Source organism: Ovis canadensis, chromosome 18 (assembly GCF_042477335.2).
Source record: "Ovis canadensis isolate MfBH-ARS-UI-01 breed Bighorn chromosome 18, ARS-UI_OviCan_v2, whole genome shotgun sequence".
NCBI lineage: Eukaryota > Metazoa > Chordata > Mammalia > Artiodactyla > Bovidae > Ovis > Ovis canadensis.
In genome coordinates this window covers 28,832,560-28,850,147 of record NC_091262.1, presented here as the reverse complement: position 1 = coordinate 28,850,147, position 17,588 = coordinate 28,832,560, and the positions used below count along the sequence as shown (strand labels likewise).

The following is a 17,588-nucleotide window of genomic DNA, read 5'->3' as shown; positions in this document are numbered from 1 at the left end:
CTCTTCCTCTTTTAGGGAACCCTCGGAGGTCATATCTGTGGCTCTTTGATGCTTTCCGCCACTCTGTCAGACAAAGTCCACCTGCTCTCTGGAACGGCTTTCCCATCCTCCCGTGCGCCCCGCACACTCCAGCGGTGACGAGGCCCTCACAGTCCTCCTCTGCTCTCTCCACGCCACTCCTCCATGTCCTCCGGGCACTGTTTCCACCGTGCAACCCCCTGCCTAGTTGGAAGACCTCCAGTTGTTCCCTATCCTGCTTGTAAAATGCCATACTCCCTCTATCAGTGCTGGCCAACAGAATTTTCTGCTCTGATGGAAATATTCTATCTGCGTTGTCCAACGTGGCGGCCGCCAGCCAGCATGGCAGCTAAGCTCTCTGCAGTGGAGGAAGTGATTTTTTAAATTTTCTTTTATTAATTTTCATGGCTCCATGGGGCCAGTGGCTACCCTAATGAACAGAGCAGATCTATGCAATCTTCTCTCCAAGTACCATGGGAACTGTCCTCTCCAGTCCAGACAGGCCCCTCACCACCCCTGACAATACCATGTCCACACCTTCACAGACTCTATTCCCCTCTCTCATTCTGCTCTTTCCTTCCTCCAGAGCCACATCTGTCCAGGCTAACGGAACCCCATTTTTCCTGAAGGCCTTCCTATCATTTCTGCCAACATCTCATCCCTTTTCTTGCCATAAACCACCATTGCCTGTGTAACAAATCCAGCATCTGAGCCAATATTACCTATGCTGTCATTTAACTCCTCACACATGTGAGCTCCTGCGAAAGAATCTATTCCTCGAAGACCAGGTCCTCCCTTCACTTAGCAAGTGCTTTGATGAGTGAGCTAAGGACATAGAGCATTACAACTTGGTCTTCTTTGGAAAGCAAGACTTCTCTTCACTGGAACCAAATGGAAAAGTTAATTCTATTGTCCTGTCCCCACCACCATTCCCCTTCCCAAATATCCACATGCTTGGGAAACATCAAGTTAGTGTAAAAGCATCCTGCAGAGAGACCCTGAGAAGGCTTTTGGCCTTTATGTATCTCCACTTGCTCGGAAAATGCCAAGGAAAATGAAGAAAACGCTATCTGCAAACGCAAAATCTGTAAACTTCAAAGCAAGTTGCTGCAGGTGGGCTAACAAGCCCAACAGAAGGAAACTGAAGCTCTTGCTCTGTAAAGTCATCAAAAGCTAAATTGAGGAACACTTGACTTCCTTATTTCTTCTGGCACTAGTGACAATGTTGTCATTATCTAAAACACAGTACTCAGATCTGGCTGGAAAGAGCCTCCAGTCTACAAAACACTGCAGCTGACCCATCAGACATGTATTGTTGAGGCAAAGACAGGTAATTAATTTAAGAGATCAGAAAGCTGATAAAGCTCTCTTTGTAGGAGCAACATGTAACACAACAGCCAAGCAAGAGGGACAGCCTTGTTAGTTCAGCTCCTGCTAGGGAAACACATTTATCAGGAAGACATAAAATGTTGCCACTACCAAGCAGGTCCTCTTCCCTCCAAAGAGCAACAGAGGACATTAAAGTTAGAGGCGACCTACAGTAAAGAATCCGCTTGCAAGCCCTGAGAACTTGGTGTGATTCCTGGATCAGGAAAATCCCCTGGAAAAGGGAATGGCTACTCACTCCAGTATTCTTGCACGCAGAATCCTCACAGAGAGAGAAGCCTGGTGGCCTACAGTCCATGGGGTCGCATAGAGCCAGACACGACTGAGCAACTAACACTTTTACCTTTCTCAACTGTCGTTACGTATGCCAACTATACTTTTGCAGAAACAAACTTTTAATAGTTCATGTTAAATCCCCTTCTTTCTCAGCATGACATCCCCACGTGGACTCTCATCTTCTGGCCCTGAGGTCAGTTCTGATTAACACACACAGTTGCTGTTGTTCAGTCACTAAGTTGTGTCCAACTCTTTGCAACTCCATCGACAGCAGCACGCCAGGCCTCCCGGTCCTTCACCATCTCCCGGAGTTTGCTCAGTCTCACGTCCATGAGTGGGTGATGCCATCCAGCCGTCCTGTCTTCTGTCACCCCCTTCTTCCTGCCCTTGGTCTTTCACAGCATCAGGGTCTTTTCCGAGTCTCAAGCAATACCTGTATCCTAACCCACCCACCCCTTACTTGACAGAACAGAGAGCAACATCATCTAAGCATGTGGTCCCTACTCTAACAGAAATAGTCATAATCACTGGATGTTGTTTTGTTTTGTAAGTTTTAAATGGAGAAAGGAATCCAGTGCCAAAGATACGTCAGGATGCTTTTCCTCCTCCCAGAAGCAGTTACAGGCAAAAACATTTAGTGCTACAGAAAAAGAGAAATGTGAAAGGACGTAATAAACCAGATCTGTTGGGGTTCTGAACATCTGTTTTGTAATTAGAATAGCTCTTCCCCTTGAAAATCTAATAAATGTGAGTTTCATTCCAGTCATAAGGCAGGTAATGATAAGTTTTCCATATATAACCTGTATTTCACATCTATCTCTCTGCTTTTAAAGGAGTACGTAGTTTTGGGATGGGAGCTTTTGGTTTTCCTGAGGGAGACCTTGAGATGGGTTTACCTGACCACAAATCTTGGGGAAACCAGCAAGTTTATAACTGAAGGATCTGAAAAATGAACCCCAAGTTTTTCCTCTTTAAATGTGTTCTTATGGTGATTCTAGTTAGCAGATCATCAAGCATCCAAGATAAACCTTCTGAGTCAGTGTCAGAGCCAAGCCATCCATTCTGGGGTTTCATTAACTATCAAGTGCCCAATGCCCACTGGAACACTTCGGCAACCAGTAAGGACATTATTCTAACACAGAAAAGCAGAAGGGAAAAAAAAAAAATCTGCAGGAGTGTGCTTTACACAGAAATGCCTCAGTCATTTTTCAAGAGCCTTGGCTACCTCTTCCTTTCACAGGTCCAGGGCTAAAGAGCCACCCCCATCCTCCTGCAGAAGACCTAGGGATAAAGGTGAGTATCTGCCCGAGTTATTCACCAGAATGGTTATTAGTGACTTCTCTACACTCAAGTGTTACAACCCACAATGTTTTTTACTCATGGCTCAGACAGTTAAAAAATCTGCCTGCAATGCTGGAGATTCGGATTCAATCCGTGGATTGGGAAGATCCCCTGGAGAAGGAAATGGCTACCCACTTCAATATTCTTGCCTGGCAGGCTATAGTCCATGAGGTCACAAGAGTCGGACATGACTTGAGCGAGCAACACTACTCTGAAAGAGAGCTCAATGCTATCTTTTCAAATATTTCTCTCTCCTTCCGCTATTCCCACTGTTCCCTTTTTCTCTCTTACATAGCCCATGTATTCCCAGACTCTTACCACAGGGGCTCAGTGCGTGTACTCTGAACCCTAAATTCCAACCTCCGCCTCCGGCATGCTGGCTGGGCTAGTTACCTGCAGATCCTGCTACCTGACCAGAACCATCACAACCTCCATGAAACGTGGGGCAAATCCATCAGTCTCACAGTAGCTCAGTTTCTTCACTCTTGCAGCGGAGTGAGGTCAACCACCCCGAAAACACAATGATTCCCCTGACTCATCTCACTGTTCTGCAGTCCTGACCTCGGTCACAAAGTTCATTCCCACACGGGGCGCCACCCGTGGGGCCGTCACTTGGGGGCATCATCATGGCTTTTTCTCCAAATAAGTAAAGTCAGAGCGGGGAAAGGAGGTGACTTTCTCTGGAATCCAGATCTGCTTGTTCTTGACCCCTACTGTCTCCTTGTGCCCCAGAAAGGACAGAGTGTGAGGGATGCTATCAGAACAGAAGAAAAACCCTTCAGGGCTGGTCTGCCCAGATTTCTTCTAGAACAAGCCTGGGGGCCTTAGATAAGAGGCATTTAGAGAGACCCTTTCCTCCTCCTCCTTCTGCAGTTTTAAATCTTGCTTCCTTTTCAGCTGTTGGTCTGGGGGAGGATTTATTTATTGTTGTTCTTGTCCAGTTGCTAGGTTGCTAGGTGCTTAGTGTGTGGGGGTGGGGTGGCGGCGGGACCTATTTTGTTTGTTTTATAAATACCAACTTTTGTCTCATATGCCTGGCTTTTTCTTTTATCATCTGATAGCATTCTCACACCCTATCCTTTCTGGGGTAAGTATGTGCTTTTATCTTGACAGTGAAAAGGGCTCTACAGCCAAAGGGTACATATACTATGCTTATGAAAACTATCTGTTGTGTGTTGTTTACTATAAAAAGTGGCTTAAGTCCCATAAGGACTAAAGATAGTGATTCAGGACTCTATGTCTACCTTTTCAACTGGCTAAAGCAATGAGTAGGTTATTTATCCACAGAATACATATGTAGAAGAAAATCAGACATTCTTTGCTCCACTTTGCAAGGATGCTGTACACATCCCCTTACAGCTGTAAGAAGTTAGAGGTGCACAATAAGGACATTGTTTTCACATTTATTTCCTTGTGAGCAATACTCTTAATCGCAAAGATGACAGCACTGTCGATTCAGGACTCACACAGGGTAAATCTAATGATGAAACCTGGAAACAAGTAAGCATCTTTATTTTACTTTTTAATGTGCAACTGTGAAAAGGCAATTGTTCTGTCAAAAAGAAGCGACGTTGACTTGAATTTATGTAGTATTCCTGACCAAATCCAGAAAAAATTCAGCAAAATAAGTAGCTAACTGGCCAAATTCTCTTCCACAATGTCGGCACCAGGAAAGACAAACAAAAGAACTGTACTCAGTTAAGAGACTGTAAATAAATACAGGGTGTAGTCCCGGATTAAACCCTGAACTGGGGAGAAGTGCTCAGGAGGATGCTTCAAAGGGCATTTTGGGATGGTCAGAGAAATCTGGATACGGACCTACATAAGAGCATTAGGTAAATGTTATGAGACCTGTTTTGTAAATTGTACTGTCATCATGAAAGAGAATGAGTCAGTCTTTAAGAACTATTGATACATGCTGAAATATTTAGGGGGGAAAAGATATGATGCCTGCAACTTTCACACAGTTCAAAAAAATATGTAATAAAGAAAATGGTAAGAAAATCACATTTAGGTCACACCTAAATGTTAATAAAAGGTGAGCGGAAGTGAAGCTGCACTCTTGTCATTTTTCTGTAAATGTGCACTTTTTTCAAATAAAACATTAAAAAATTTTTAACGTGGGAAATGAAGATTAAACGTGGGTTACTTAGTTTCAAAAGGACTTTATTCGTGCAAGTCTGTGTTGTGCTGTGCTTAGTCACTCAGTCACGCCTGACTCTGAGACCCCATGGACTGCAACCCGCCAGGCTCCGCTGTCTTTGGGATTCTCCAGGCAAGAATACTGGAGTGGGTTGCCATGCCTTCCTCCAGGGGTCTCCCCAACCCAGGGGGCAAACCATGTCTCCCGCACTGCAGGCAGATTCTCCACCGTCTGGGCCACTGGGGAAGCCTGTCTGTGCAAGTCTCTATCACATGAAGTGTAGCGAGATTCGCCGTGTTCTAGGTAACAATCATGGATAGCAGCCTTGCTTAGCAGCTTGGTACACGGAAGAAAGACCATGGGTTTGAGATTTACAATCTCTGGGTAAAGCATATACTAAATGAACCATCTTGGACTCTCACTTCTTCAAGTATTATGAGGGTAAGAATGAAGCTTCCTCCCCCCTCACAAGATTGTGAAGGAAAGAACGTGAAAGTTGCTTAGTCGTGTCCAACCCCGTGGACTATACAGTCTGTGGAATTCTCCAGGCCAGGATACTGGAGTGGGTAGCCTACCCCTTCTCTAGTGGATCTTCCCAACCCAGGAACTGAACTGGGGTCTCCTGCATTGCAGGCAGATTACACAAGGTTGTAATGAGAATCAAATGACCCTCTGTGTGCAAATGTGCATTTTAAACCTGGAGGCAGTATACAAATATGAACTCTTTGTTTCTAAGGAGCTGTCATCCAGAAGGTTATGGGAGATGCAGGTGAGTGCTACGCCAGCTGGGAGGCTGAAAGAACCACTTGTGAAATCGCATCACACATTGTTCATGAAGCTTCACGATAGCAGGTTTTTGGAAAGACTTCCTTTTCTCCTCAAAAGCGATTCATCCAAGAAAGAAAACAGCAGAAACTTTTGATCCCACTGTCCTCGGACGAATGAGAGTTGGATCTCCTTTAAAACATTCTTCCATTCAAGGATGTTCCATTTACATCAAAACACAGATCTTAAAAATGACTACAGAATACGAAAACTGTTTCTCCTCAAATGGGGAATCCAAAACAATATGCTGCAACTGCCTAAGAACGCAGTCTGCCCAGGACTCAGTGCTCCGCCTTACGATAAATCCACTGTCCCTGAGAGGCCAGACCTGACCGTGAGCCAGAGGCTGGGGTTCAGAGGACACTCAGAGGTGGGCTTCAGCTGTGAGAGAAGGCAGGCCTGTGGGAGTCACCCAAGGGTCTGTGAAACCCTTCCAGGTCCGGCTTTTCCCCGTCTCCTCCCCGAGTCTCCGGTTTCTTCCAGGAGAGGACACACCCCGCCCCTCTCGGCCCAAGCCCAGCCCTGGCTTCAGAGCTCTGCACTTGTCGCCTTGGGCTGGAACACTGGGCTGAGATCCACACACAGCTGGTTCGTACCGGTCACTCAGGTCTAAGCCTCAACAGCCGGTCCACTCTGCCCTCTAGCTAGAGGTACTTCCCAACCCCTTTCCCGAGCACCCCTAAAAGAGCCCCTACTCAGACACAGCCACATCACATCTTCTTGTTTAATTTTCATGAAACTGTTCTTCCGGGCATTTTCCTGTTTAAGAGTTATGCCTAGTCCTCGCTATAAGGCAAGCAGCACAGGAGCCTTCCACTTTGTTCATGACTAAATTCCCAGCCTCCAAAAACGGGTCTGCACAAAGCAGGCATCTAAGAACGCCCCAGCTCCAACCCCAAATTCACTCCCAGTACTAACGTGTAACTGAAACTTAAGAATTTCAGGGATAAAAGGCCAAAAGTTCAAATGCAGCCCAGATTTCTGGAACTCCTCTTTCGACTCAACTTCACCTTCTCTTGCTACAGTCCACCATCCTAATTCTATTCACTCTTTTATCTTTTGTCTCTTCTTAGAGTCACAAGTACCAATTTCTTACAAATGACTCAAACTCGAAACCAGCTTTTTCAGCCCACAGTCCCAAGCCCACATCTCCTGCTGCAAATGGGACATCAACACGCCCTCAAGCATGTGGAAAGAAAAGTCATCACCTGGCTCCTCTGCCACATCTGGCAATGGCACAGGCTGCCATCCACAGTCAAGTTCTCAATCCACCGTCATTCTTGCGTTTTTAAAGAATTCCGTTCTACTGCTCCTTATCAATATTTCTTGCACCTGCCACTGCCTCTCCATTTTTACTTCCACTGAACAATCCAGATGGTAAAGAATCTGCCTGCAATGCAGGAGACCTAGCTTCGATCCCTGGGTCAGGAAGATCCCCTGGAGACCTGGGAATGGCTACTCATTCCAGTATTCTTGCCTGGAAAATTCCATGGACAGAGGGGCCTGGCGGGTTACAGCCCACAGGGTCGCAGAGAGTCGGGCATATCTGACCACCTAGCACTTCCACTTTCCAACAATCCAGGCCCTTACCACCTAGAGGGGTGTAACTAAACCTGTCCAGGTTTTTACCACCACCACCCAATGGGCCTGAAACTGCGATTCTTATAAACATCCATCTGGCAATCATCAGTGTTTTTATAGAGGCTGAGGCAAACACCTGACCTGGTAACGTAACCAGCTGATCTAACACATAGGGTGTAGTCGTGAAATCAGAGAGCTGACAGGCAAGGAAACCGAGGCACAGCCAGGTTACAGTTCCTGGCACCCGAAGTTCCAGGTTCTGTGTGTTCCACCATTAACAGTCCACAAAAATCACCCATTATAATAGCTTCACTGAAGCATTCGACAGTGCTGCTACCTGTAAAATCTGGGACATTCCTTACATTTTAACTACTGCAGCTTTTTGTGGACTCGTTTTTACACAAAGCCTGGTTAAGATGTTTATTTGGTATATTTGGAATCCAGCCTATTTTTCTTAACTTTCAGGTAAAAGTTAATCTCATTGTACATAGTTTTTCCTTATTAACTAGGAGTTTTCTCTCTTCTGTTGATGACATACACCCTAGCACATCTCAAATCATCAAGAAAAATTTCAACACACTCTTTCTATTATTTTGCTCAGTACTTGTCGAGGTACAGAGAATTGACTCCCTCACCAACGGACTGCCCTGTAACAGTTACGGCAGCTCTCCCATCCCGGGGGTTATACTCACCACACCCCAGTAGAGGCTTGAAACCGTAAACAGTCCTGACTTTATATATATGGAACATGTTTTTTCCCCTACACACACACACACACTTGTGATAAAGTTTACAAATTAGGCACAGTAAAGAGATTAACAATAACTAATGGCTCAGACGGTAAAGCGTCTGTCTACAATGAGGGAGACCCGGGTTCGATCCCTGGGTCGGGAAGATCCTCTGGAGAAGGAAATGGCAATCCACTCCAGTACTATTTCCTGGAAAATCCCATGGACAGAGGAGCTTGGTAAGCTACAGTCCATGGGGTCGCGAAGAGTTGGACATGACTGGGCGACTTCACAATAACAAAAGAGAACAAGATAACAATTCTATACTGAAAAAAAGTGAGGTGAGTGTGGTGTCTCCCTCCTCCTCTCAGAATCTCTTACTGTACAAATGTAATGAATGTGGTGTCTCCCTCCTCCTCTCAGAATCTCTTACTGTACAAATGTAATGCCTTTTCCATCTTAACTAAAGCACTGGTCACACTTTGTGCCTGTACCTTTTACAGTCTGAGGTGCGAAAGCAAAAACAGCATGAATTTCTTTTTCCTTCCTCACAATTTCACGGCTAGAAGATTCATTCTTATCACAGATCTTAGCAACCTCAGCATATGAAATTTTTTTTTCCCTTATTAAGTCAAGAACTTTCACCTTTTCACTTCAAGGCTCCTCTTCAGTGTATTTGAATTGCCAGCCTCACTACTCTTGTACTCTGGGGCCACTGGTAAGTAAAATAAGGGTCACCTGAACACAGCACCAAGATACCACAAATTATCTGATAACCCAGACAGATGCTAAGCGACCAGGGGGAAGGGCATACTGGAAAAGGGGATGATTCACATCCCCTACAGGATGAGGCGGGATGGTGCAAGATTCCACCACACCACTCGCAACAGTGGGAAACTTAAAATCTATGAATCATGCGGCTTCCTGGTGGTCCAATGGCTAAGAGCCTGTGCTTCCATGCAGGGGGTGGGTTCAATCCCTGGTCAGGAAAGTAAGCCTACACGCCTCTTAGTGCAGTCAAAAATAAACATATAAAATACATGCCTTGTTTATTTCTGTAGTTTTCCATGTACTATTACCACCATGGTGACTGCAGGTAACTGAAACCACAGAAAGTGAAACTGTGATGCTAGATCACTAGAAAAGAAGGGGGCATGACCATACTTTGCTTCACCCAAATAGCGTACACCCGAGACCTGCCTTAGTTCACTGCAAACAGTCTTCCCAGCAGAGCCTGTCCAACTACACTGAACACCTAAGTCATATACAAAAGCACTATGTTAAGTCCATTCTTCAGAACTGATTTTTAAGAGCCTTGCTTCCCAAACAGAATGAAGCGTTTTTATGCTTCACAAGTTTCACAGTGATTGCTGCGACTAAGCCCCCCAAAATACAGATGTAAATCACAATTTACCATCAACGAGCTGCGTGACCTTATCACAGTATCTCCAGAACCCATTTCCTCATCTCTAAAATGGAGAGGTTGAAGCAGGTATCATCTACAGCTTCTGTTAGCTCTCAACTTCTCAGATTCACTGATGGCAAGACAAGAAAGTTTCTAACTGACCTCTCTGCCTCTGCTCGCTCCTTCTAAATGATCCTGCACACTACTAACTGAGTTTCCCAAACTACCACTGTTTTAGCTTTCTATTGCTGTTACAACAAACCACCACAAACTCAGAGGCTTAAGACAACACAGGTTTTATTATCTTACACTTCTGAAGGTCAGGGGCCTGAACGACGTTCACTGGGCTAAAACAAAGATGTCTGTGTTCCTCCTAAGGTCCTAAGGAAAAGCTGTCCGCCTGCTTTTCCCAGCTTCAAGAGGCTGCAGTCCTTGGCTCATGGACCCTTCCCCGTTCAAAGCCAGCAGCGTGGCATCTACAAATCTCTGCCTTCCTCTCTCACTTATGAACCTTCGTGATTACCCTGGGCTATCCAGATAATTAAAGGATAAACTCTGGTTTCAAGATCTTTAACTTACTGAAATCTGTGAAGCCCCGTTTGTCATGTGAGATAAACATTTGCAGGTTCTGGGAATTAAGACATGGACACACTTGAACCATTATTCTTCCTACCATAACTATGCAGTTGTATCAGCCCGTAACTAAACTCATTCAACAGCCAAAAGCAGACAAAAGCACCAGGAGAAAATGTGCATAGACACAAAAATACTAGCAAACCAGATCTAGCAACACACAAAAAGGATTATACAGTATGACCAAATGAGATTAATCCCAGCAAAGAAAGGTTGGTTTAAAATCAATCAATGTAATACAATCATGGAATGAAAGAAAAAACCCACACAATACATCTCAACAGACAGAAGAAAATATTCAACAACAAAATTCAATAGTTTTCAAGATAAAAATACTCAAATTAGGAACAGAAGAGAACCTCCTCAACCTGATGAAGTCTCCTATAAAAACTCACAGCTAACGTCATACTGTTTACAGAGAAAGACTGGATGCTTTCACTTTAAGATTAGAAACAAGACTGGGATGTCTCCTCTCACTATTCTATTCAACTCTGCATTGAACTCAAGGTGCTCGGGGCAACTAGGCAAGAAAAAGAAATAAAATAAAAGACTGGAAAGACAAAAACTATGTCTACTTTCAACAGGGCTTCCCAGGCGGAGCCAGCGGCAAAAACTCTCCTGCCAATGCAGGAGACATAAGAGACGCAGGTTTGATCCCTGCGTTGGGACGATCCCCTGGAGGAGCGCATGGCAACCCACTTCAGTATTCCTGCCTGGAGAATCCCATGGACAGAGGAGCCTGGCAGGCTACTCCATAGGGTTGCAAAGTTGGACACAACTGAAGCGACTTGGCACACACAGCACATTTGCAGCTGACATGATCTTGGATACAGAAAATCCTAAAGAATCCACTAAAAAAAGTACTAGCGAATAAACAAGTTCAGCAAGATTGTAGATTAAAAGATCAATGCACAAAAATCAACTGTATTTCTACACCAGCAATGAGCAATCTAAAAATGAATTTAAGAAAACCGTATCACTTACAATAGTATCAAAAAGGACATAATACTTGGGAACAAATTCTAAAAAAATTTAAGACATGTACACTGGAAACTATCAATCACTGTTGAAAGAAGCTTAACCAACGAAGGATGACATAAATGAAAGAAACAGAATTGAGTGTCTAGAAATAACTCCTTACCTTTAATAACCAACTGATTCTCAACAAAAGTGCCAAAGAAAAATCAATGGGGAGAGAATAAAGTTGGGTGCCTACACAAAAATCTGCTGTTCACAGCAGCATTAACCTTAACAGCCAAAAAGTAGAAACAGCCTAAATGCCCATCAACTGAGGATTGGATAAATAACATGTAATAATAATCCATTATTATCTGTCAATAAAAAGGAACAAAGTAGTTATACTCACTCTGATATACACTTTATATATAAGATGTTAAGTGAAAGAGACCAGTCACAAAAGGCCAGAGACTGCATGATTCCATTTATATGAAAGTCCCAGAACAGGTGAAACCATAAAGACAGAAAGTAGAGAGCAGATGCCGAGGGCTGGAGGAGGGGGAGCTGGTGGGTGGCTGCAAGGGGCGTGGGGTTTCTGTTTAGGGTGCTGAAAAACGCTCTGAAGATGACACAACCGTGAATATACTAAAACCCATGGAATTGTACACTTTAAATGGGTGGATTTTATGGTGTGTGAACTTTATCTCAATTGTTTTCTTAAGTCCAAGGTATTCAACTCACGTGCAAACCCACTGGTAAACATAATAAATAGTCCCCAAGTGGTCTGGAAGGAATTTAAGAACACAAGATATCGCCTATGAACACGTGTTTTGCTTTGTATGAAGAGCAATCATATGACTGCTCTATGTTAGGAAAGTATATGACTTTTACTAACACAGCATGGTTAAAAAAATAAACACAAAAAAGGAACAGACAGTTTGAACACCATTAAATACTCCTCGGTGGCCACAAAATAAACTCCGCACATTTTTGTCCGCTTTCACAACTGAGCGTCACCCACATCTTTAGATCTGACTTGCACCGCCATGAACACAAACTCAGCAGGGCCAGACGCTGCCTGCCCACCAAACACCACGCTCACTGCCACCCGACCTCTGGTCTGTGTCCTCAACAAATTCTGAGCATTTTTCAGCCACTGAAATGATCCTTAACCTTCAGGATTAAGGATCTGACTGAAGTCCTGCCTGAAGTCCTGTGCCATCAAAAAGCTTTTTTCACCTCTCCAGACCACACGAACAGCAATCCCCCCCCCACCCAGCCCCTCACAAGCCGAGCTACACCTCTAAGACGGCTGCTCACCAACCAGGCACTTTTCACCACCTCCATTTGGCTCACTCACTCTTACAACAGTTTTGGTGGGTTTTTTTAAACAAACAAAAACACCTAGAATTTACTTTTTTCAGCCTCAATTCATTCATTTATCCATTTCATTATATAATTTCCTCACTTTCTAAGGCGATGATGGATAGCTTTCACCCAGGTTCTTAAAAGAAAATAGCACTTTTGCCAATGACAGAGCGCCACCTAGTCGTGGCACAGAGTAACTCGAAACAGCAGTAGGAAGCTCGATTCCCTACTTTTACAGAAATGAACTGTGGGTTAAAATAAGAAGTTGTAGAATCATTTTGCAAGGCAATGCGACTGCTTTATACGTGCTTCTTATCTACCTGATCAGTCTACCACACAAGGCTTACAGGTGTGATTTGTTCTCTGCTCAGTATCATGTATTACTCATCATTTAATATCACTAAATCAAATTCAATTTCTGATGTGCAGTATGTCAACATATTCATATGTAGACGGTTCAACATTCCTTTGATAATCACAGGAGAAAATTTTTGAGTTTATTATAAAAATTAAACAGCAGAAGTAAGGATAAAATGAAATCTGGTGATTTACTCACATATAATGGAGCTTGCTGTGGATTAAGTTTCATGACCCAGGACACTGGAACAGAAAAGAAAGAAATAAATGAGAATAAAATTAAAAGTTATCATCAAAAATTTAAAACCCACTGGAAAAGTCCTAGATGTCAAGCAAGGTTACATGAGCAAAATCAGGAGTCTGGGGTTACAGATGCCCAGCTTTCCTCCGAGACAGAAGTTCAAGGACTGTAGCATGCCTTGTGGCCCAGATTCAATCTTTACAAGTGGGGAGAAAGATGTTCTGATTGAAAAAGACAAAAGTCTTTGCAGTCATATAAGATGTTTTAACAACCAACCAATAGGATATTAAAAGCAGTTACCAAAAAAAGAACAGTGTGTGCACAAGTTACTCTTTTATATAATCCCCCAAACTCATAAGATGCTTCCCCAGTTATCACTAGGGCACTCAGGGCGGAGGGGAGACCTCGAGACAGCCCTCCTCCTCTCAGAGAAGGGGGCTACCAGACTTGCCTCCATCAACTAGAAGCTTTTGGTCTCCTGAAAATCAGCGGCTGGATTCCCTGTCATCACCCCTCTAAATGAATTCTCACAAAAATCTTAGGAAGAACTTTAGAGAAGACTTACAGCATTATATAATACATTTGTGAATATTGAGAACACCATGTTCTTAAAAGCTCACCTTGGTGATTTGACCAGGATTTCATCTAAGCTAAAATTATCTTAGTCCAGAATTACTTCAGATGGTCAAATCTTTTGTTAAATAAACCAATCTCAGAATAAGCTAATCCCATCTTCATAAGAATCAGAGAAGAAGGCCCAAGTAATTTCATTCTAATAGATTTTGAGTGTCTTGCTCAAAATAGGGGACCTGATCAATTACAATCTTAGCAGTATTTAAGAAAAAAAAAATACAGGAACAGCATTCAAGGTGCAAAAAGAAAAAGATAAAATCCCATACTTGGCAAGATGCCAGACCAGATCACAAAAACTTAACAATCGAAATGCTAACAGCGTAAATTAGAAATCAAAGACCAAATTTTAGAATAAAAAGCAATGCCTGAGCAACCACACATACCTCAAACAACAGAATCCTCTCAGTATTAAAACTTTTTCACAAATCGGCCAATTTAGTCAGGTTGTGAGTCTGAGGATCAAAGGCTCACCCCAAAAACAGTTAACACACACCTCTAGGGAAAAAGATAAATCTATAACCAGACTCCCACACACGATCATCTCCAACCAGTAGCAGGCCACGGGTTTCATTCACTCTGCTGCAAGACGTGCCCAGCCAGGTGGCCCCACAGGGACTGACTACCTCCCCTGCTTGCCCCGTTTGCCCTCTAGTCCACACTCTCACCCCACCAACACACACACAATAACAGACCTGCCAAACACACACACGCACAAAGACACACACAATAAGAGACCCACCCAACACACACACACACACACAAACAGACCCGCCTAACACACACACACTAACAGACCCGCCCAACACACACACACACACACACTAACAGACCCGCCCAACACACACACACACACTAACAGACCCACCCCCCACACACACACACACTAACAGACCCGCCCAACACACACACACTAACAGACCCGCCCAACACACACACACACACACTAACAGACCCACCCAACACACACAGACACAGAGAGACACACACAGACACACACAGACACACACACACGGCTTAGGGCACTCTTGTACCCTTAGGTGCTAAAATCACCTACAAAAATCCACACTGAAAACCAAACTTGAGAAATGGAGCAGGAGTCAACTCTTTCAGAAAACCTTTGTTTTTCTAACCAACAGATTCAAAAAGCAAGCATGGATGATTACAAAAAAATTAAAAAAAAAACACAAACAAACAGGAGAAAAGACAGACTGAAGATGGAGTACTTTCTCAACACATTAAATATCCATTTAACTTAAAATTAAGCACCATGCTCACTAGTCTTTTAATCAGCTTTCTAAGTCCTGTTCAGACTTGCCCGGGACAAAAGACTCAAAGAATCTATAAATGCACGAACCAAATCCATTTGCTTTAACTGACTTATGAAGTATTGCTGACCATCCCAACAGAAGAAACATCAGTGGAAACCAAAACAAGAATTAATACCTTGTAACCAGACCTGCAAGGTTTGGAGAAATCTATGGAGACAAACTAGTGACCTACTAGCCTTCTGATGTTTCCTGATTTGCCAGAAGACCTAGAATGACTGTGTGTACAAGGAACACAAACAAACTTCTCTGATGCGCCCGCTACATCTGGGAGAAAGGTCTCGTGATGCCCTCTGAACTGTCTGGAATCATGGACTCGCCTGAACTTGTTTCAAAGCCAGAACCCATACAAGTTATTCTGATATGAGGATTAAAGAGGGCTGACAAACTGTCTGTCCACCCACACTGGTCAAAGGGACAGTTCATTGTTGGGCTGGCAGCACAGGCTGCTGGAAGGATAAACCTGCCAGAAGTCATCAAGGTGATGACCCTAGAAGCATCGGATTGCTAGACTCGGACGCCTTTAGGCTTCCTCAATGCTGACAAACCAGGGGAAGCAAGGACTAACATTTACAAAGCTTTAGAGCCAGTATCAATAACCTCAGACATGCAGACGACACCACCCTTATGGCAGAAAGTGAAGAGGAACTAAAAGGCCTCTTGATGAAAGTGAAAGTGGAGTGTGAAAAAGTTGGCTTAAAGCTCAACATTCAGAAAACGAAGTTCATGGCATCTGGTCCCATCACTTCATGGGAAATAGATGGGGAAACAGTGGAAACAGTATCAGACTTTGTTTTTTGGGGATTCAAATTCACTGCAGATGGTGACTGCAGTCATGAAATTAAAAGACACTTACTCCTTGGAAGAAAAGTTATGACCAACCTGGATAGCATATTGAAAAGCAGAGACATTACTTTGCCAACAAAGGTCTGTCTAGTCAAGGCTATGGTTTTTCCAGTGGTCATGTATGGATGTGAGAGTTGGACTGTGAAGAAAGCTGAGCGCCGAAGAATTGATGCCTTTGACCTGTGGTGCTGGAGAAGACTTTTGAGAGTCCCTTGGCCTGCAAGAAGATCCAATCAGTCCATCCTAAAGGGGACCAGTCCTGGGTGTTCATTGGAAGGATTGATGCTGAGGCTGAAACTCCAATACTTTGGCCACCTCATGTGAAGAGTTGACTCACTGGAAAAGACTCTGATGCTGGGAGGGATTGGTGACAGGAGCAGAAAGGGACAACAGAGAATGAGATGACTGGATGGTATCACCGACTTGATGCACATGAGTTTGGGTGAACTCCGGGAGTTGGTGATGGACAGGGAGGCCTGGTGTGCTGCAATTCATGGGGTCGCAAAGAGTCGGACACGACTGAGCGACTGAACTGAACTGATAGTCAATATTATTTTTCTATATGCGGACCACTTTTTAAGTTTTTATTGAAATTGTTACAATTTTTCTTCTGTTTCATGTTTTGGTTTTTTGATCACGAGCATGTGGGATTTAAGCTCCCCGACCAAAGATCGAACCCACAACACCCCTGCGATGGAAGGCGAAGTCTTAACCTCTGGACCGCCAGGGAAGTCCCTCCAACACCATTTTTAATCCCCTTTTTAAAAATACTATTTTCCCCGTTTTTTCCCCATCTCACTGGTTGGGGAGAGGGGTGTTTCCTTTAAATGATTATATTATTTAATATCAATATAAGAGGTGGATGAACCTAGAATTCAAGCCCAGTCTGATGTCACCAACCGACCTGCCCTGCTTGCCTCTAGCCCTCATTCTACAGACAGTACAGATTCTTCTCGACTTCGTTAATTCAACCATCACTGGGCATCTACAGCATGCTGGGCACCCTGCTCAAGGCACTGAGAGTACAAACAGAGCTTATCTGAGGACTAACAGAGAGAAAGCACTAGTGAGCGCTACAGGGAAGCATCAATAAGAGGGAACAGGCAGTGAGTAGGATACAGTTTTAAATATGGGGCTGAGGGAAGGCCTCCTGGGGTGGCTTTTACCCCCACAGTGAAAGAGATTAAGAAAGCAAGTAATACAAATTAATAGATGAAAGACCCTCAAACTGGTCCTAAAACGGAGAACTCAAGAGTTCTGATGCGCAACCATCAAGCACTTGCTATATACAGTGCATCAACTTATTTCACACATTTAAACAGACTTAGTTTACTTGAGAACTGCATTCTAAAAAAAGGAGACTACGTATTACAGGAAGGCAATCTTCTCAGTCAGAGCAAATGCACTTGAAAACCAACCTATACCCCAAGCCCAATTTGGAGACCACAGGAGTCTCTGCTTTGTCTACAGACTTTTTATCAAGAGGAAAATTGAACAAAAGCACCATGTCTGTCCAATCATTTCA

General features: G+C 43.8%; 1 protein-coding gene across 12 annotated transcripts in view; it reads right to left on the bottom strand.

Moving 5' to 3' along the window:
* The window catches only part of AKAP13 (A-kinase anchoring protein 13), a 320,574-nt gene that overhangs the window by 215,973 nt on the left and 87,013 nt on the right, over positions 1-17,588 (bottom strand). For all 12 annotated transcript variants that reach the window (XM_069559264.1, XM_069559265.1, XM_069559267.1 and 9 more), the window contains exon 2: positions 13,218-13,261. In XM_069559264.1, coding sequence (XP_069415365.1) covers positions 13,218-13,250 — 33 coding nt within the window. In that variant the 5' untranslated portion in view covers positions 13,251-13,261. The remainder of the gene's footprint in view (positions 1-13,217; positions 13,262-17,588) is intronic.